Source organism: Diprion similis, chromosome 6 (genome assembly GCF_021155765.1).
Source record: "Diprion similis isolate iyDipSimi1 chromosome 6, iyDipSimi1.1, whole genome shotgun sequence".
NCBI classification, from domain to species: domain Eukaryota; kingdom Metazoa; phylum Arthropoda; class Insecta; order Hymenoptera; family Diprionidae; genus Diprion; species Diprion similis.
In genome coordinates this window covers 5,670,216-5,690,387 of record NC_060110.1, presented here as the reverse complement: position 1 = coordinate 5,690,387, position 20,172 = coordinate 5,670,216, and the positions used below count along the sequence as shown (strand labels likewise).

At 37.5% G+C, this 20,172-nt stretch overlaps 4 protein-coding genes across 5 annotated transcripts in view; 1 reads left to right on the top strand and 3 right to left on the bottom strand.

The window, feature by feature from the left end:
- The window catches only part of LOC124407520 (aquaporin AQPAn.G-like), a 28,289-nt gene that overhangs the window by 6,966 nt on the left and 1,151 nt on the right, over positions 1-20,172 (bottom strand). The window contains exons 2-6 of the mRNA XM_046883750.1: positions 19,251-19,426; positions 18,314-18,457; positions 17,988-18,218; positions 17,817-17,897; positions 17,598-17,725 (exon numbers count right to left, since the gene is read on the bottom strand). Of these exons, the coding sequence (XP_046739706.1) occupies positions 17,621-17,725; positions 17,817-17,897; positions 17,988-18,218; positions 18,314-18,457; positions 19,251-19,426 (737 nt within the window). The 3' untranslated portion in view covers positions 17,598-17,620. The remainder of the gene's footprint in view (positions 1-17,597; positions 17,726-17,816; positions 17,898-17,987; positions 18,219-18,313; positions 18,458-19,250; positions 19,427-20,172) is intronic.
- LOC124407521 (protein lethal(2)essential for life-like) lies at positions 541-10,986 on the top strand. 2 transcript variants are annotated; one of them, XM_046883752.1, is made up of 4 exons: positions 541-1,246; positions 3,927-4,175; positions 8,612-8,833; positions 10,554-10,986. In XM_046883752.1, the coding sequence occupies exons 2-4, from the start codon at positions 3,927-3,929 to the stop codon at positions 10,641-10,643; spliced, it is 561 nt and encodes a 186-aa protein (XP_046739708.1). In that variant the 5' UTR covers positions 541-1,246; the 3' UTR covers positions 10,644-10,986. The 2 variants fall into 2 exon arrangements, with proteins under 2 accessions (XP_046739708.1, XP_046739707.1); XM_046883751.1 differs by lacking the exon at positions 10,554-10,986 and having other exon boundaries at positions 8,612-9,146.
- LOC124407515 (spatacsin) overlaps positions 5,001-20,172 on the bottom strand; it is a 28,416-nt gene continuing 13,244 nt past the window's right edge. The window contains exons 20-21 of the mRNA XM_046883735.1: positions 18,019-18,024; positions 5,001-5,011 (exon numbers count right to left, since the gene is read on the bottom strand). The gene's annotated coding sequence lies outside the window, so the exon portion shown is untranslated. The remainder of the gene's footprint in view (positions 5,012-18,018; positions 18,025-20,172) is intronic.
- LOC124407523 (odorant receptor 9a-like) lies at positions 12,186-14,805 on the bottom strand. Its single transcript, XM_046883754.1, has 6 exons — positions 14,504-14,805; positions 13,778-13,877; positions 13,506-13,610; positions 12,897-12,958; positions 12,399-12,492; positions 12,186-12,303 (listed from the first exon to the last, which is right to left on the bottom strand). The coding sequence occupies exons 1-6, from the start codon at positions 14,692-14,694 to the stop codon at positions 12,253-12,255; spliced, it is 603 nt and encodes a 200-aa protein (XP_046739710.1). The 5' UTR covers positions 14,695-14,805; the 3' UTR covers positions 12,186-12,252.

Here is a 20,172-nt window from a genome sequence, read left to right as displayed (position 1 = left end):
GATTAATGAAATATTATCAATTAGGGTACAATTAGATGTTGTTATTAGACAGAATTATGCAGAGGCATCACGATTAATACATCGAACAGTTATAATGAGCTGTGACTCAACCTACCGTAACACGGTTACCACCTACGAATAAAGTTATACACGGTTTCACGTTATAATATTATAAGTATAATGTATTTCTATAATGCCACTTATCATATTCCACGCATATATATATATATATTTATGTTATTCATGTTATATTATCGATGGAGTAACTCAAAGAACTCGGTAATCCTCAATTGTCAGAAAACATTCATAAGGACCCTAAACATGTTAAAAATGTACCTAATTGTAAATTAAATCTCCTCTCTTACGACGACGTGTAACGATGCGGCTACATGGATTAATCCAAAATAAAGATCAGACATTTCTATCCATTACGAAATCGAGGAAAAGAAATATTCATTCGTAAGAAAGAAAAAAAAAATATTGTAAAAACAAAACAGACGAAAGAGAAAGAAAAAGTCGTGTAAGTGAAACGTAATATGCTTACAATGATAATTAATAACACAGCAATCAATGTGAATCACAAAACAAAGCTTAAAACACAAGAATACCAGTAACCAGTCAAAATATCTTAATCGCGTAGTTTATAATCATAGGAATATATGTGTATATATATATATGCATAGTGGTTAGTTCTTATTATTTTGATGTTGTTGTTACCTATACAGTCATAGTTTAACCGACAAGTCGTTATTAGTAATTGTCTCTCTTTCGAGATCAACTTCTCAGCGAGACGTCTCAACCGGATCTTTCGCTTCTGTTGGGCTATTTTTGGGATTTAATTTTTAGTCATAGCTAAAATTTTCCGCGTTTTCTGTAGAATGCGCGGGGAATGAATTTTATCGGTATGAGAACGCCCAGGTATTTTTAGCCGAGTGTACTATTATAAGCAAAATGTTCATATGCGTTGAACCGACGCGTTTTGCATCACCGCAAATCCCCTCTACACCTATCGTGCGGGCGTCGCGACGCCGGATGTAGTCGTCTATTTAAACCCTGGCCGAAACCTGGCTTGTATTACAGTCAGATATTCGCTCATTTTCTTCCTCCTCGCTCTTCAAGTTCCATTGAAACCGGTGTTTTTACCTTTTTTGAACCCATAATCTAATCAAATCGCGTTTCAAGTGTTGCGCGGTTATTTCGCACGGAATTTTTAATCGTCAACCACCCGCCACCTCCCCTCTGCACGGTAATTAATAGTTTTAATCCTCTCTTCAAATTCTTTGTTTTTATTATTATTATTATTATTATACCGTGTCATTTTCTCTGTATTGTGTGCTTAATTATAATCGATCGCTTAGCTAATAGAGTAATTCATATACTAGGTGTATTTATATAATGATTAGTCTACCACTAAGTTTTTTTCAACAATTTTTTTTTTTTCTCATTTTTTTTTTTTTGTTTTTGTTTTAACCTGCACTCCTACAATCTAACACTTGTAATATTATCTATAACACATAATATACCTGTAAAGATACGTATTATACACAAGAATTTTTGTGCACTTGTGGTTTTTTTTTTTTTCAATTTTCACCTCTTGAAATGTAGATATATGCTGCACTGCAGTAACGCTTGTTTTACGACTCGGTGTTTCCTTTTTTATTCCAACGAAAAGATTGTTTTTGACAATAATCGTGTACTGCATAGATTTTTTTTTTCATATCCCATTTTATTGTCTTTGGATATTCGGCGGCGATTGAAAAGTAATGGAATTTACGTTCTCATTTTCCCTGCCGAGGGATAAACTTTTATTGTCAAGGCTTTTTTTTCATCAATATCATTGCAGTCTAATGCAATTCAACGTAGAGCCTCATCGCGTTGTTCTTAAATTCTCTTTTTCTTGCACTGAGTTACGTAAAACCACCCGCGGGTTTTCAGTTATTTTCTATCCACAACCCATCTTACGTTAAAATTTGAGATATTGTAACAGCACGGAATTCTACAGCTTTGCGTATTTTTGCAAAAAACTCGCGTCCCTCGTAATTGTATTCTACTTAAAATCGGTGAATTGCTGCAATAAATACACTGACGTATAGTGTGTGTGTGTGTGTGTATGTGTGTATATAGCTGACAATAATACATATATCTAGAAAATTGCGATGGTATAACAATAGCAGAAAATGCACCAAATTTAACGTGGATTAGCTACGAGAAGAGAGAAAAGCATATCCTGATATACAGGCCTATAATGTGACTTAAAGACTAATCGTGTAATGCAATCAGTATGTAATTTGCAATAAATCGTTTCAGGCTGCGGAACTCATCGAATGGTGTTACTTTTTTTTTTTTTTTTATGACAATTTTACTTTACAACGTTTCTCTGGATATTCGAGATATTAAAAAAAAAAAGATTTACCTAAGAAGATAATTTAAAAAAAACCTGACGCCACTCGCTTGCAGCGAAAATTTTTTCTCCCCATTTTTTTGAATTTTTTTTTTTTTTTTTTCTATTCATTTATTCATTACGCGTAAATTATATTTATGGGCGAACGTAGTTGTGGCATCTCTAATCCCGAGCATAAATGTATATGTATATATGTATATATGTACGAATAAAATATACATACTGTTTGTATATACCTATTCGTGTTATGTACGGCCCTGACTTGAATCGCGATTATACAGTAAAGAAAATATAGAGATTATTTTCCCGGGAAAATCTGAAGTAAAAATAATTTTCTTCTTACACCGTCACATCAATCAAATGAAATCCGATAAGCAATTAGTAGGTTCCGCATAAATTATACGAGTAACTAATATGGACGATATGGCTGATTTGTAACTTATTTAAGATATATATTATAATAGATTTGGATTTTCTATTCGCAATCATGTGATTAACACTATTATTATCATTACCATTATCGCTATTATTATTATTACTGTTATCGTTATCGTTATTGTTATTGTTGTTGTTGTTGTAGTTGTACAAACTCTTTACTACATATATTACTTTATGTATACTCGAGAATGAGTTTGTTCAATTTTATTATCAAAGTTATTATTACTCATACGTATGTAATATAATCAATTAGGAATGCTAACAAGACGTAGGTATAATACGAGTGAACTGGTATTATTACTGAATTGTTGACATACGAAGTTTAGATTATTACTAACTCTTACTCCTCACACATCTTTACAATTAATCAGCATACAACTATGTAATGTTAATATAATGATTAGTTGACCTCGCGCGGGTAACTTATTATTACTGCTGTCATTATTGTTGTTATCATTACCATTTAATTTTGTGATTTGAACTTTTTTTTTCGATTCAATTCTAATACAACGCAACGACGAAGTGACGACAACGGAGATTTCCTACACACAGAATTTCTATCCTTCACTTAATAAGTTCTTATTTTGATTAATTTTTTTTTTTTTTTTTTTCTTGCTTTTTAAATGTCGCTTTATTTTATTGGTCGTAATATTTTGAATTTGATTGCTTCGTGCGGGAGGTGACGGGATACGAAGTACCTGTTTGTAAGAGAAGTTACTTGCAGTTTCGAATCAAAGCGCACATCACTCGACTCTACACAATATCTTCTAGTCTTCGTATTGCCGGCTAATTTCCAGTGTTTTTTACATCCTGCTCTATAACCGAAGTTAACAAAAAATCACTCAGCGATCGAGTCAACACACGCATCGCGACGAATTCGCGAAGATCTTGGCCTCTGTCTCCTCGAGACTATTCGTTCACCATTAATTGCCTACGTTGTTGTGACAGTAGGACCATAATTGGCAATAATTTCATTTTTCATCGCGAAACTCGCACTACCATCTGAATACTTCGAGGGAATATCTTTCTAACGATAAGATGGACAAAGACTACGCCGATTAACGGTGCGATACAAATTCGGTTTCAGATGTCAGTCGTTCCTCTGATGTTCAGAGATTGGTGGGACGATCTTGATCGCCCCACGTCGCGCCTGATAGACCAACATTTTGGAAGCGGCCTGGACCGGGAAGATCTGCTCTCAGGGCTGTCGAGCCTGAGTCTGGCGAGGCAAAGGCCGGTATTCGGCAGCCCGGGATACTACAGACCGTGGCGGAACATCGTGAGGCAAAATTCGGGGGGTGCAAGCACCGTCCAAGCCGACAAGGAAAAGTTTCAGGCAAGTTTATTAGATCCTTAAGTTTTCATTTTTCCTATGACGACGGAATAACGGTGTCGGTAAGCGTCGGACAGCTTATGCCTGTACAAGTTCTTAAGTACACTTATGTAATAAACTGAAGAAAAACCGATTGAAATCGAATCAGAAAGAGAAAAGCAAAATGAATAATAGAATTTTCCAAGGAATTAAATTTGCTGTAAATTTGAATCGGTATTTCAATTTCCGTACAGATGAAAACTGTGTCTGCGTGGAAGCTTGGAATATCGATTCAAATTTACAACTTAGCGCTTTAACGTGATTCGAAATCAGAAGAAGAACTCAGGAACAAAGTTTAGGTATTATTCCGTTGACAAAACCGATTGAGAGAAGATTATCAGATGTTGACAAATTAGTGTTGAATTTTTTTTTTTTTTTTGTTTTGTACTCATCAATTATCGTTTCATAAAGTGTGTCATATGGCAGGAACCCACGGCCGAAAACTATAACAGTATCCGACCGTGGGTTCCTGACTCGGTTCTAGTGTCTATACAATTAGTGAGACAAAGATCTCTCGATAAAATACGCTCTCTATTCCTCTCGACTGATTAATGACCCTGTATAATTACTAGTTACCTCTTTCCTCTTTCTTCCTCTCCTCCACTCGTCTATTTGTAACCCTAGTCGATCTGACTTACTTGCGAATTACTATGTATTATACATACATAAATTAGGTACTTTATTTATATAATAAGAAACTCTTGTACGGTGGGTTAACTGACGAGTGTTAAGGACAGTTACCTTTATTGCGTGTTAAATACTCCCGCTGATAAAGAAGCTACCGGATCGCGACGCTGCTTCTTACGGGCCTCAGGCCCACTTATTCGCAAAGTACTATTCACGAAAATTTGCCAATGTAAGGGGTTTTATTTGGGCGATTTTAGATCACGCCATTCTTCGTAGATGTTTGATAAATTAAAAAAGGTAAAAAGAAAAAAAAAACTACCAAAAAAAAAGAAGAAAACTGAAATGCTTGTATCTAACCGCGCCCTATCACGTACAAGAGTTGGTCCAACCTATCATAAAATACAAATATCAATCAATATATGTATAATACTATATAAAGATAGAATATTAATAATAATAGGTGCTACCTGAGTCGTTGTGTTTGGTTATTATTTATTTTTAAAGTAGTTATTTTTGAGGATTTTTTCTTGTTTTTTTCCCCGACTAAACTACCGAGTTTATACGCTTAACATGTACACACACAGTTTTTTGATAGATCTTAATTTTTATACCGAGTTCACGATGTTACGATATACCTACTTACGACTTAACGTGTATCGTGGGTGTTTTATACTTTCTATCAAAGCGTTCAATACTTCGCGATGATGACACGTTGATTGATTCAACGTTTCTTAATAAACTTTTTTCCAATCGTTTTCTACGCAAGTATTTTTTAGTTGTTTGAATTGTGGAAATTATCCCGTTAACGCGTGTAAATTACGCCAGTCGATTCGGTACGACGTCGATACAGAATCGATAATATAAGTGGCATTTCAGAATGGCTTTGATTTCTATCAATTTCTTATTATAAAAATGCAGCATGGTTAGTCAAGCATATTTATAATCGACGCAGCGAGGCTCTCTCCTCCTCCTCGTTGCTCTTGTGCGTTTTATTAGATTATATTTTAATAATTATCAACGATCTTATCTTTTTTATTCAACTTTTCGTTGCTATCTTCTAATTCACTCTTCAGACTAAAACAAAAACCCTTTCTTTCTCTTTCGTCGTCGTTCTTACTTCAGTTCGAATGTTAATTAAACATAGCATATTATACGTACTACCGGCTAAATGTACTCATAATCTATACATCGCATCAGTGCTTTTCCTGTTTTTTTTTTTTTTTTTTTTTTTTTGTTTCTCGGTTTACAGTGTTCTACGATATTGTTTTCAAGAAAATATTCTACGAATTAAAATGCGGAAACTACACACGGTTGTTAATTATTTCTCTTGTGCTTTATACACTCTTACTTATATAGGTTCAATATTATCTCATCAATCTCAGCTATATTGGCTTGTATATATAATGTTAATGTCAATTTTCACGGGATGATTGACCAAGTATTTCACATGTTATACGGTAATCGAATCTGCGCATCTGTGTCCGTATGCGTGGTGTGTTTGCAGCTTTGTAAATTCAAATATCACCGATAAAAAGTCCTGCGCAAGTTCTGCAGTGATTTAATGTAACTTCATATCCGCGGAATATAATAATGGTCTGGATAATTTCAACTTGAAATAAAAAATAATACTTGGGTACTATATTATTTCCATGTACCGCAAATTTTTTCCCACAACGTTATACTGCAGTTAAAATAGAAGTAGTAGAAGAAATTTTTCTTTCAATAACGTAAAGGAAAAAAGCTTAACAAATCCATTATTTAGACTGTTTTTTTGTATTTTCAACTGTTTTTTGTATTATTCTCTCACACCTCAGACGTCGTAACTATTCTCGCAATTGAATCACAATAAACTTCATCTATTTTCGTCTCACGTTATAACAGAAAACGCCCTCAAAATGCTCAGTTCTTAACTTAGTCACGTTTCTATATTAAGAGAGGCGAATGTAGAGTATATATTTTCGTAAATCGTCCCTCCCACCGCGCGGCGTGGGTTGCGGTTATTAAAATCCCACGCCGCGGCGGATTTTCCAAAATATTATTGGTCGTCGGTCACTTGTAAACGGTTTTTTATTTCTTTTTCAAACAATACGAAAGGAAATATTAAAAATAAAAATTAATCAAGTCTGTACGAGTGATTTGAAAGAAAATAAATTACGATTTTTCACAAATATCTATAATAAATTCGCAGAACTCACGCTAGGATGATTTTTTACCGATGGGTCTGTAACGAATGGGCGAATGATTTAATGAATTTGTTTTTTTCTGAACGCAAATGGGCTCGGGGGGCGGGTGCCAGCACCCCCCAGTGAGCTGGGCTCCCCGGAGGATCGACGGTCGATCAGATCAACGTATATTGAATATTTCGCTTCTTTATCACCAAGTCTAAATTTATGGTTTTTTTATATATAATATATAAATATTTTTGCCGTAAGTATATATTACGCTCTCTTCACTTTTTTTCTTTTTTCTTTATATAAAAAAATATAGGAAAATTTTATACAATGTAGTAATAATTGTAGAAGTAAATCTGTAACATGATTTAGAAAATCAATACTTTTCTCTCTTTTTCTTTCTTTCTGGTTGCCGTTGGATTCGTCTTTCTTTTTTTTTTTTTTTGCTATTCTTTAATCACACGTACATATAGTACCGCATCTGCATGTACCCACGTAGGCATATAGATGTAAAAATTATACAGCGTGCTTCCGAATGACTGATTCGACATTCGTTCTTTCGTCTAGTCAACTCTTTTTGCCTTTCTTCCCCTGACTATTGTTTCGATGGTGTTTGAATCAGCTTTACTGTTTTTTATTTCTCGATTTGGTCTGTTTATCTGCTTGTACGTACGGTTTTTATACGTAGTGATAATTACTGCTTTGTCAACAAGACGAGAAAGATGAGAGAGAGACGAGTCAACGATCACATATATAAAGTTGTAAAGACAGCAGCAACACTAGCAGCAGCCGCTGCCAATCAGTAAAATTTTACAATATTGATAGTATTAACACGCCCTACTTGTATATACTGGTGAAATAAGCACAAGTAGGCGATCCGTGTAGCTACATCTTTACGGTTGTGATTTCAATACATTCAAATAAAATAATATCAGTCTTTAATGAAGGAATTCAGTGATTCATTAATATTTGGTCGAACCTCGATAGCGTAATAACGAGAAGAAATTCTTTCAGTTTTCTTTTTTTCTATCCTTCGACAATCTCTCCTCGCGTCTTTCTTCGTTCGTCTCTAGATAATTTGTCGCGGGCACACTTTAACCACGTGTCTTTTATTCTTATTCATTCATCGTTTTGTCCAATCTTCCATCCCCTTTTTCTACAGTATCAATTATCTTTGAACAAGGCCAGAAACAGAAAAAGAAAAGAAAAAAGAACCAGAAAAATGCAACTTGCTTTCTGACTTACGGAAATATACGCATGTGTGATATCAGAAATTGTTTATGTACCAGTTAACAATTAAGATGTAATGATATTATACATATATCTCACGTGGGAAGATCCGATGACTGCTGCAGGTTTAGAAGTCAATTACCAAATTCCAGTGTTCTGGACACGATGACTGCTGCCGGCTCGTCCAAGTTATTCAAGGCTTGATCGCCAACGAGATACAGCGGATTGATTTTATTGTACGAAGCGTAGGCTTGACAATAAATATACTTCTGAGTATACTGCGACGATTAATCATACGCTGTTGCACTGTTATAATGTTTTGTTTTACTGTTCTTTTACCTCCTTCAAATTCTCTCTGCTTTTTTTTTCCAGGTGATACTTGACGTGCAACAATTTTCGCCGGATGAAATAACGGTCAAGACCGTCGACAATAACGTTGTTGTCGAGGCGAAACACGAGGAGAAGCAGGATGAGCACGGCTACATCAGCCGGCACTTTGTCAGGCGTTATCTCCTTCCACCGACCCACGAAGTATCCGACGTTACCTCGAGCTTATCTTCGGACGGTGTTCTCACTATTACTGCTCCAAAGAAGGTAGGTTGTACTGCAGTAACGGTTACAGGAGACGGGATGATGCAGATCGCCCTCAGGCGATCGCCTAGACTTTATACATCCACGAAGCTTGCTTCTTTCTCCCCTTTTTCTTGGTGTTATTCTCCTCTTTCTAATCACGCGCCTGATAGCGCTGCAACACGCGTCGAATGTTTTTTATTTCTCTTTTTTCTCCGCTTTTCTCCGTCTCTCTGTGTTTTTATTTCTTTTCTCCTTTCCTCTGGACCATATCTCGTAGGTCGCCAATTTATCGTCAATCCATGAAATTGCGTTTCACCGCACGCCGACCTCGACGCAACGATTCAAAACCACTACAGCATCGCGTCGATTTTTCTGCAAAACGAATTTCGACATATATGACATACGCCCAGGTTGATGCACCCCTTACACATGATACCAGTTAAAATGAGGAAAAGAATTTAAACAATCTGATTGATACTGTTAAGTCAGTGAAACACTTTATGAATAAACAAGTTTTCCCGCTTTATCGATCACAAAACGGCCGCGCCGAAAAAAGAAGGGGGGGCTGGCAGAGCGCCTGTGTACTGGCAACCGCTGCTACTTTGATAAACTGTAATGCCAACACTTAGGGGTTCCAGTTTTCAAATTGAACCAGTTTAGAAATATAATCAAATTTGCCTTGAAAGTTAATTACTTTTAACCCTTTCAGTTACGCAATTTTACGTATCCTATGTTTTCGATGCCAAATGCGAATCTAGTGTCAAAAAGTTAGAACTAAGAATAACCTCTAAAATGAGATGAAAACGGGGTGAATTATCAACATTGTTTTACACAATATTTTTTAACGAAATTTGTATGGTTATTTGTTTCGAGACAGTTAGATTTTACTATTTTTTAGAATAGGTGCAACACCCGATACTTGTATCTATGGGCACTCCTAAAAAGGGTAAAAACTACCCTTGTGCATTGAATTTTGTATATCTAATGACCATTCTGAAATCTCTGTCAACTAATGAATTTCAAGTATTTTTATTACACGTCTATTATCAATTTTCTCCGCTAACGAATTACATCCACGAAAATACGTTTTTTTACACATGTTTATTTATAACGATAATAAACAATTATGGTTTGACAAAAAATCATAATCATTTCAAAACTTGAGTATTTTCTTAACTGAAAAAGCAAAAAAAGTTCAGGATTTTGCATGCAACATACAAAAATTGCAAAATAAAATTTAAAATAAAGGGTGCTTCTGTGACTGACATAAAAGGATTAACCACAAACGTTGAAAATTCCTATCAGATATAAATTTGCACTAAAAATTTTCATTTGGGATATGAGAACATAAGAGTATTACAAGATTGCAAGCATTTCGAGATTCTGTCCTAATATGATAACGATGTCTCACCTATTGGTCTCGCTGTGCGAAATTCCTAAAGATGTAATCACGACCACAGTGTTTCTTCTTTGTCCGTGTGTTGCTTGCTCCAGCTTGCGGGTTTCGAATATTCAAGCACTGACACACCTGAGGCGCTGTAAATTTGAAAAAAAATCAATGTTAGAAATTGCTAAAATCGTGGAAATAATTGAAAAAAAAGTTGACCTTCGACTGCACAAGTGTTTTACTAGAACGAAATATATCTTCTCCACTCCCCCACCCGAAATGAAATTCACGACTTTCGCTACCCTGCAGATATCTAATTGAATTACTTGATCATATTTCATATAATTATTGCAGTCCCTTGCCGCACCCGGGACGGAGAGAGTAGTAAACATCGTTAAAACCGGAGTACCTGCCGCAAAGCCAGAGGAACAGAAGAGCAGCTAACCGCGAAATGGAACAAATTATTATGCCCAGCACAAATACGTCGTGCAAGTTATTACTGTAAATACAATTATGTCCTAAATTTAAAACTATGTGAAAAATTTCATTGCTGGACTTAACGCTCCAGTACGAGCACGTTTAGACCAATGTATGTACACCTGATTTATATAATTAAAAACGTAATTCTGAATTGAGTAAAAATAAAGGTAATCTTAAGTATATCGTATACCAAAAATCATATTAACCTGAGGCTCGACGGACCGCCGCTGTGCCCGCGCTGTCGTCTTTTCACATCGTAACGTCGATGATATCGTCTCCCACTGTCAGGTGTAATAAAATGAATTTTCAAATAAAAGAAAAATGATGAATTTCGTCAACTAAGAACGAGCCAATCCACCGAGGGATGCGCGCACCTTCCAAGTCTGATAGTGAATGCCGGCCGGCGTGGCGACGCCGGGAATTTATACCCGAGCCGGTTGTTGCGACGCAGTTTCATGTACATGGGCAATATGGGCATCTCGAACTTTCGAGCAGCCAGTCAAAACAAATGCGCGTCGCTGTGCCTGCGGTGGTTTCCGCCGCGCAAATGCGCAGTTGAGGCTTCCATGCCTCACACCACAGGATCCTGTCCTATAATAAAGCAGACCCATTCACACAATCAGTGAGAACACATGCAAACCGATATCCACCTTTCCTCGTGCGTACTGTTGTTATTACGTATATCTGGAGCAGCTTCCATCTCCGCTCTCCGCTGCGTAAAACGTAATAACTTACCAACTGTTTCCAACTTTAACTCTTGGTCTAACTCTTCAGCTAAATGTTGTTACTGCAAGCGTCATCGAACTAGTCGAATGACTTTTCGATATTCATTTATATTTTTATAAGCAGAACACATGCCTGGCTTACTCGTTTCAGGTAATAAAAGCGAATAGCGAAAATTACGCAGCATGTATTACAATGTGTAGGCGTGGCGGGGAACCACGAAAGTATTGATCGTCTGGGCTGAAGGGCATGGGTGGGGGGGATGTACGAGATTTTGAGCACGTCGTCCAGAGGCAAAAGGATCGTTCGAGACTTGGAGGCAGCAAACCGGCCGGCTGCATTGGTGTCCGTGTATCCATGCCGCCGCAATGCCGACGGTTATGCGCAGCTCACACCGACTCGAGAACCTTCGAATGGTGTTGGGTATCACACGACGCTGGAACTTACCGAAGGAGAACGCAATAACGAGCGTAAATACGATACGAACTAAAAAAATGTCGCGCTATTGCGCAACCGACTAAACTCCGCTCTGGCTCTGGGTTAAGGACCCTGCATTATCCAATCGCTGTGTCTTTTCCCCATTTCGACGATAGACTCAAGGATCTGTTCGTCGCCGGCTATGATTCCTCGATATAATAATTCGGTCGCCGTCACTTTATAGCGACGATTTCTATACCCGAAAGCAATAACTAGCTATCAATTTACTCTATAATGATCGATTATATTAGATTAAACTTATATTGCTATTTTGTAACTTTCGAAGATTCGTTTTGAATGAAAAGATCAATTATATCCAGCGTTTAATCCAGACGTACAATTACACATTAGGGACAGCTGCGTTGGCGAAGGATTACTGCATTTTTCTTAGTACCATGAAGTATGAGAACGAGCCTCGGACAACCTGTAAATGAACGAACGAGGGGCCGTTACTGCGTAGTATTTAGACCGCTGCGGAGAATCGCTACAGGCTTGTGTTACACGAGTTTAAGGGCTCACCGATACCAAGGTCCTAAGTGAAAGCTTCACGAACTTTCCGACTGTGAATTCAACGGGCCGTTGAGCGCGCAGCATCACGATCAGCAGCATTCTCCTGCGAATGTTAAGTATGTGTGTGCGAGGCGGTTGAGCACTTGATCAATATTGCGAGCCCTGCGCCCTCAGGAGCAGAGCTAGGAGGGCGTGTAAATTTCGAACTGCGTCATAAACTGCAACGCTATCTCCTTATACGCGTTACTAATAGTACATATATCGGGCATTTTACAGTGCCAAATAATTAGCCTCCACTTGGAAGTGTAGTATCAGGTGAACTTTTTACGACGGCCATGGATATTCATGGTCATTTAAAAATCAGACCAAATTGCTGAATTACAGTGTTAAATGGAAACAAAATTATTTGTTTAAACTTGTGAAATACCCGACAAATATTGCTCATTATTACTTGGAACATCTTGCTCCTTTTTACAGAGGCAAATAGAAGGAAAATTTTTTATTAACTTTACGGGTTCCGAGCTCGAGGTCCACTGGGCGTTGTAGGCTGACTGGGAAATCTTGGAACTCTGTAAAGAAAAAATTGAATTGACCTGATTTCATTCATTTTCCCACCATTGCCTTAGTTAAGTCTTTGCGGGAAAAAATTTGTCTGCGTATTAGGCAGAAAGACAAAAAATAATTAGGTCATATTTGTTCTTTTTCCATTGTCAAATGTTGACGAAAATACAGCAAGTTTATAAGTATAACAATATGCCGTGACCCATTAGGTATATATTACGAAATCAGTGAAATTTAAAGAAAAAGAAAAATATGACTTTATTTTTTTAATACAAAAACCAAATGGTAGACTTGAAAGGCGCGCGCTGGTCTATACCAATCGTGTCCGAAATAATTGTAATTGCATCCGAATAATACGATACATAAAAAGTGAAAAATAATCAACAATTGCAACATTGATTAATCCAGTGGTAAATCTATGTTACTGATTTCCATTTTCCACAATATCTGCAAGATGTTTTTAGTCACGAAGATAAGTTGACGCTCATGCATATGTTCAGCGCAGATTGTGGGACAGGTGCGACAGCTGTTAGATGGCTTAATTCTTTTGCTTACCTCTATTTCAATCTCATTTCCACACTGGCAATAAACGTAGACTTCGATTACCATCGCAACGACAAAAGCAAGCATGCTAAGACCGTCGAAGCTTAGCGGAGAAATCTGTGTAATCAGGGTATAAAAATACACTATCCAAGGTTAAACATACTTACAAGTTAAGCAATGTATAACTAATTTTCAATGAAAGACTAAGACCGATAAATTTTAATTCGTAATTTTTTCCCCACTTCAAAACTTCAAATCTCCACTTCAATGTACAATGTACTCACCTCAGTAACCAGGAACATTTGAAAACACAACTGTACCAGGTGTGAGAGAAATTGTATGAGTATGAGCAAATTGTATATCTCCTCCAACTTATCCAAGACTCTGTAACGTAACAGGGGAATCGTTAGGTGATTCTAAGAAATACTTCATTTTTTCCTTTACCGGTATAATATCTTTAGGATTCAAATATATTTCTCCAGTGATTCAATCCTGTTGGCCGAAAGAATCACACGAATTTCAATTAATAGACTGATGATGAAAAATTTTCAAGTTTTCTAATTATTAACATTCTTCAAAATCGGCATTCTTTCAAAAATCAATAGATGTATCTGGTTATTATCTACTCAATTACCAAAACCTTTTTTCCATCTTGTGTGATGATCAGTAGTAAAAAAAAAACTATGTAATAGCTCATTGTGTCTCAAGGTATGAGTGGGCACAATTTACAAAAAGTATAATCTGCTAATTTAGAGGTCAGGCTTATACCTACATGTCACATGCGGTTAACGAATTTACAAAAAATCCTTTTATTTACCCGTCAATAATCGAAAGCGAAATCCCGAACCACTAACTTTGGATGGCGGAATCTTAGAATTACGATAAACATTGATTGTACAAAGTGAATAAGCAATTTTAGGTTTGTAATTCATTGTTATCTGAAAACTAAAACCAAACAGAAACAGAAGTATGCACCGAATAAAAAGATGCGCGCATTATATCTCCCTTACTCGAGAATAGCATGATGGTGTTTTACGCAGTTGGCCCCAAGTGTGAAGGACTCCGCATCGACGACGTCACTCCGCTTGATTCTCAGTCCAGCGCAGAGCTTCCACCGTAGCTTCAGAGAGTTCTTGGCGGCCCTGCAGGTGATGGTCTCAAGGGAGGCGTTGAGAATCCGCAGCTGCGAGGTGCAGACCATGACGAGGTAGAGGTAGAGGTTATCGCAGTGGATAAGAACGAGGCTGCAAACGAGGGTAGAGAGGATCTGGTAGATGTAGGCGATTTCGTAGCACGGAGACTTCAAGGGGTTGCAAAACACGTAGGTGTAATAGGGCAGCGGATTCTGCAGGGGCTCCGGCTTCGAATCGGCCGGATTGGAGTCCAGCGCCTCTGGTAGAAAAAAATTCCTATGATTCTCTTTCGCCTGATGTTTACGTTTTTTTTTTTTGGGGGGGGGGGGGGTAATTTGAAACGTGATCGTAGTTTTTCAATGGGGCAAGTCCGGCAGGAAGATGGCCAACCACCGATATCTTCTAGAATGCATATCAAATGTTGCTATGAAATTCTCAGATGTTGAAAATTAAACTGCAACAAGCACCGTTTCTTTCGATACTACCGTTTTTTTTTTGGTGAGACCAGAAGTATTTACGACGTTTTTAATTTCATGTATTAATAACGTTACGATTGTTACTATCGATGAACAACTCGAGTGAACTTTAAATGTAGGAACGACCAAATAAATATTTATAAATCGTATTCATTCAATTTCAGCTTCGACAACGGTTATAGGACGGCAGTAAGTATGAAAAGGTCTCCCCTTAGGGTGAGATGGCTGATTAAACATATTCGTATTTTTAGTTATTATGAACAGTTTAGAAGGTATGAAATTAATGGTATCGCGTTGCCTAATATCCAATATGAAAAATTTGTAATGAAAAATTTTTATTTTACAAAAGAACGATTTTTTTAAATCATTTTTCACCTAAGAGACATCTCCACCGGACTAAGCCTCGAATTTTTGGGAAAATTTCGTGATTGTTCGTAGAAAACCGTCTCTAACTCAATTGGAGGTTTTCGTACGAATCCGTACAATTCTGCAAAAATCCACAGAATTTTATTTCCTCGATTAGTAAAATTTTTCGTGAAAGTTCGTAATCTTTTAAGAAAATTCACGAAGCACGTATTTAAACTATTTGGTGTAGCTGATATTTCATTTTGGTATAGATAGATAATATTTCAACGTTTTTTTCTACGAAGGTCAACAGAGGATAACAATGTTCTATGATTTTCTATTCTTCCGTGTTTTCCTGAGATATCGTAGAAATTATTATCACCAGAAGACTTTTCGCGACAGAGCGGGGCGACGAAGCAGTTCGCAAGAACCAACACGGTCATTGAATAGTAGACGAAGAAGTAGCGGAGGCTCGTCCTGACCGCGATGGCCACCACTTCCGGTTCCCGGGGGCTGCGTTCCAGGTTCGGGAGGAAGTCTGAGGTCCTAAGGCGGGCACAGATTCCCTGCAACTCGGCGGTCTTCGTAAAGAACAGGACGATTTTTAGGCACACCGTGAAGTGCATCACGGACCAGCAGAGGTTCGACGCCACGGCCTGCAGGTTATTGTAGATGAAGAAAAAACCAGCGAACTCGGACGCGTTGAATGCGAAGCAAAAGACGAAGACGAACAGGATTCTGTAGACCCAGTAAACGCCCAAAGAAACCCCGGACATGCCCTGCGGAGGCCAAAGTCCCAGGATTGTCAAGGCCGTTTCGTGCCACCAGAGATACCTTCTCAGGTCCATCGTTGGATTGTATTTTGTTAACGTGGGAAGAGGGTTTTTGTTGTTTTGTTCAATTGCTTGCTGGAATTGGTACACACAGTTGTATGAGATAGCTTAGTTCTAAAGAGCAATAAAAATACATTTCATACTAGATCAACAACGGATAAACACAATTCGATACGAGTGTACTTTGAAGATAAATTTGCTGGACCGCTTGCGCGAAAAGTTAGGAAATGTGGAAAAAAATCAAAGAATCTCCAGCAATGTTATTTGCGCTACTGATAATGAGTACAAATCAAACATCGTCTCTACGGGCTTCACAGTGGATCCTCTATTACTCTGAAAGTAGGTACCCTATACAACCATATCCCCATAAATTGTCTGAAAAGCATTTAAGAAATCTCACATAATATCATAACACTCAAATGTAACTGTTGATTCTGCTGCAACGTACTTACCCAAATCTATTTTAATTTACTCTGGACATAAATATATTTGAAAGTCTTGTTACGTGATTGATCTTTGGAGATAAATATGGCGGACAACACGTAAGCCCAAAAACACCAGGATTCAATCGATTTTAATGATCTGATTAAAAAAACCTCTCAAATCAAAGATTGATATCTTAGCTTGCAGCATTCGAATTTGTAATTCGTTCACAATCACATTAATTTATGTCACAAAACTAGAGAGAATATTGTTTCGTTCGTATTCAGTACCATTAGCGCAATTAACATGGCTGGAGATTTTTTTGAACCGTTTTTCTTTTTTCCTAACTTTTAATCCAGACGTGTCAGTTCTTCCTTAATTCTTAATACCACGGTGTAGATATTGCAGAATATTCGGGAGTACTAGTTCTCACTTGCGCGGTGCTGCACTCCAATGGTCGACACTATTGCAGAGGACCAGTATTAGTCTACGAGAGACCAGTAGCAATTTTTCGTAAAGGGTACCTAATGATGGGTTGCTCGCATATTACGAGTTCTTATTCTAATACACGGCTGCCGTTATTTCCGTGGAAACAATCCAGCTGCCTACATACGATCCACTGCTTTCTGTTTAAATTTTATACGCCCCCTTCGATACAGTCTAGCGACTTAATATCGTTACTATTTTACAGGAAATAATAGAAAAGGCAATAAAATGCTAAAAATGTAGGACAAAGTAAACGTTCTTTGTCTCGTCAATCTATTTTTGAAGAAAAAGATTTTTTAAATGTTTTCCGATAGATTTCAACGAATGTTTCGAATTTACATTACCTTTTTTCCTTAAATATTTATTATAACAATTTGTATATATAAAGTATAAAGACGTTAGGTATACCCGATGGTCAGCCCTGAAGGCCCTCAGTCCCTCGTGTCTTCTGAAGACTTTGACGTTCTGTCTTTGAAGATGATGGTGTAGGTCAAGCTGCCGATAACGGCACCAATCACAGGGCCGATCCAGTATACCTGAAGTATACGTGCATATTATTTCATTTACATAATTCCTCAACGCACTTCCAGGGGTTAGACGATCATTTAATGAACTCATTCAACTGACCCAGTGACTGGTCCAATTGTTGTTCCAAAGAGCGGGGGCGAAGCTCCTCGCTGGGTTCATACTGCAACCCGTGTACGGAACCTGAGGAACATTTGCAACGGGTATAAATACATGAGACTCTGAAAAACAACAAGTGGAATTGAGGCGAAGAGTTCAAAGAGCAAAACTGACGCCGGCAACCGAGAGGGCGGTCACCGCGAACCCGATCCTCAGTGAAGTGGAGTCTGAATTATGAGTGTTCCTCGAGTCCCAAGCCGCGCAGTTTACCATCATTAATGCGATAGTCGAGACTATTTCCACTATCAGCCCCTGGAAGGAAGAAAGCTCCGGGTAAACCAAGGTGAGACACACTCCGCCGGACACGGAATACCCCGTATTCCTCAGGGTCAGGGGTGTCACTGCCTGAAGGAAAGGAATTTTTTCTTAGCTTACTCTTGCGTGATACATTTCAAAATAGCTAATCGATTTGTATCACAACTTCGGTGTCAAGGAATTACCACTAGGAGTCCATATCCCAAGACCGCACCGACTATCTCACCGATGATGAGGATCATGCCAGTCGGTACGCTTCTGTAGCCGCATATCATGGCGCCAATGGTCATCGCGGGGTTTATATATGCGCCACTTATGTGACCCAGCATCTGATAGATACGGAGAAGATATATTGCAATGTTAAGTGTAGCTATGGATTGAATTTTTCCTCTCCAGATTTCTCTTCATGGTTGAATTCTCGGAAAATATATACATATATGCACGGGAGTTTGAGAATTTCTGATTTTTTCGATATACTCTTCGTAAGTCTTGAATTGTTTCAAGATGATCAGTATCGAGATGTCTATAACTACACGCTTTTGGGATATTAGAAAATCTATTTCTAACTCTAATGTGTATATGAAAAATCAAATGTTGAGAAAAAAATCTATGAAAAAAGATGAATTTCGCAGAAAAAAGGAGATAAACATTCAACAAGAACTCAAAGATGTTCGGCAAAAGAGATTTTAGCATTTCAAGATTTTTTCTTCGACGAAACCAATTTCAGACAGGTAGGGAAATTTGTAAAAAAAGGAACCAAATTTTTATAAATAAGGACAGAAAATATTGTACAGGGATTCGCAAGAACAATTCGGACGTGATCTAGTTTACACGTTTTTCTGCATGAAATTTAGAATAATTGATTCTTTCTCTTTACGAAGTGTATCTATTATCCGGAGGATGTGCATACGGTTTACGCCTGTTAATAAAAAATGTGTAATTGTATGTGTACGTTCTTTGAAACGAGATAGGAAGAAAAAACAGAAAAATATAATGCATGACAGTCTAAATAAATTGCTTCTCGCGGAAGATTATACAGTAGAGGTTTCATGCCCCGAACGTATATTCCGGTGTACTGTACCTTACACATATAGCTTCGCGATTAATCAATTATTCACTAACCATGATGATAGTGTTCACTACAAGACCCATATTGAACGCAGTGAGATGCTCCGGTCGCGGATTTACGGTCATGCTACCGACATCCGTGAGGCATCCGATGAAGAGCAGAAAACCCGTGCCGAGTAGCTCGCCAAACGCTTTGACGAACGTTCCTTGTTCCAGTTTCCATTTTGTGGCTGCGGGGAAGGTAATGAAAAGTATACTAACTTTAAGTGCCATAAAACAAATCTATAAAAAATTCGAAAATATAAATCAAAAATTCCCTGAAATCACATTATGAAGCTACAAAAATTTGGTAATTACCACGTACCTATTTTCATTATGAACTAAACTGAAATTGCAATTCTTTCTTTAAAATTTGGTCTATTCGCTGTAAAATAGATGTTAAAACTTGAAAATATTCGAATTTCGTTTAGTCGCTATTGTGAATATTAGACTGAACTTTGTATTTTTCTCGGAGAAGAAATAGATTTATTTCTTTTCTTTCTTTCTTATGTATACATCCGCACAGCAAACCCTTGAATTTGTGCGACATTTGCGATAAGAGATGTTGAGATGCAGAGATTATAGTGAAGATTTATACGCTATAATTGTCCCGTTGTTGGGTAATGAGTGACAAGTTTATCACAAATTAAGTAAAGAAGGAATAACTATTGTTCCGTTCCTCTTTGTGACGGTATAAATTGTCCCGTTCTTGGGTAACGAGTGACAAGTTTGTCACAAATTAAGTAGAAAGAAAATGATTACTATCCTATTTCTATCGGTGACAATACAAATTATCTTCGTGTCGAACAACCGCGGGAAATTTCAATGCGAAATCCAGTGAAGAAAAAAGTTCAATTTGAAACACCGAAAGGCACGAATCTGAGAGTCGAATTTTAGATCTTATTGCTGTTAAACCCAGTCAATACTTACACCTACC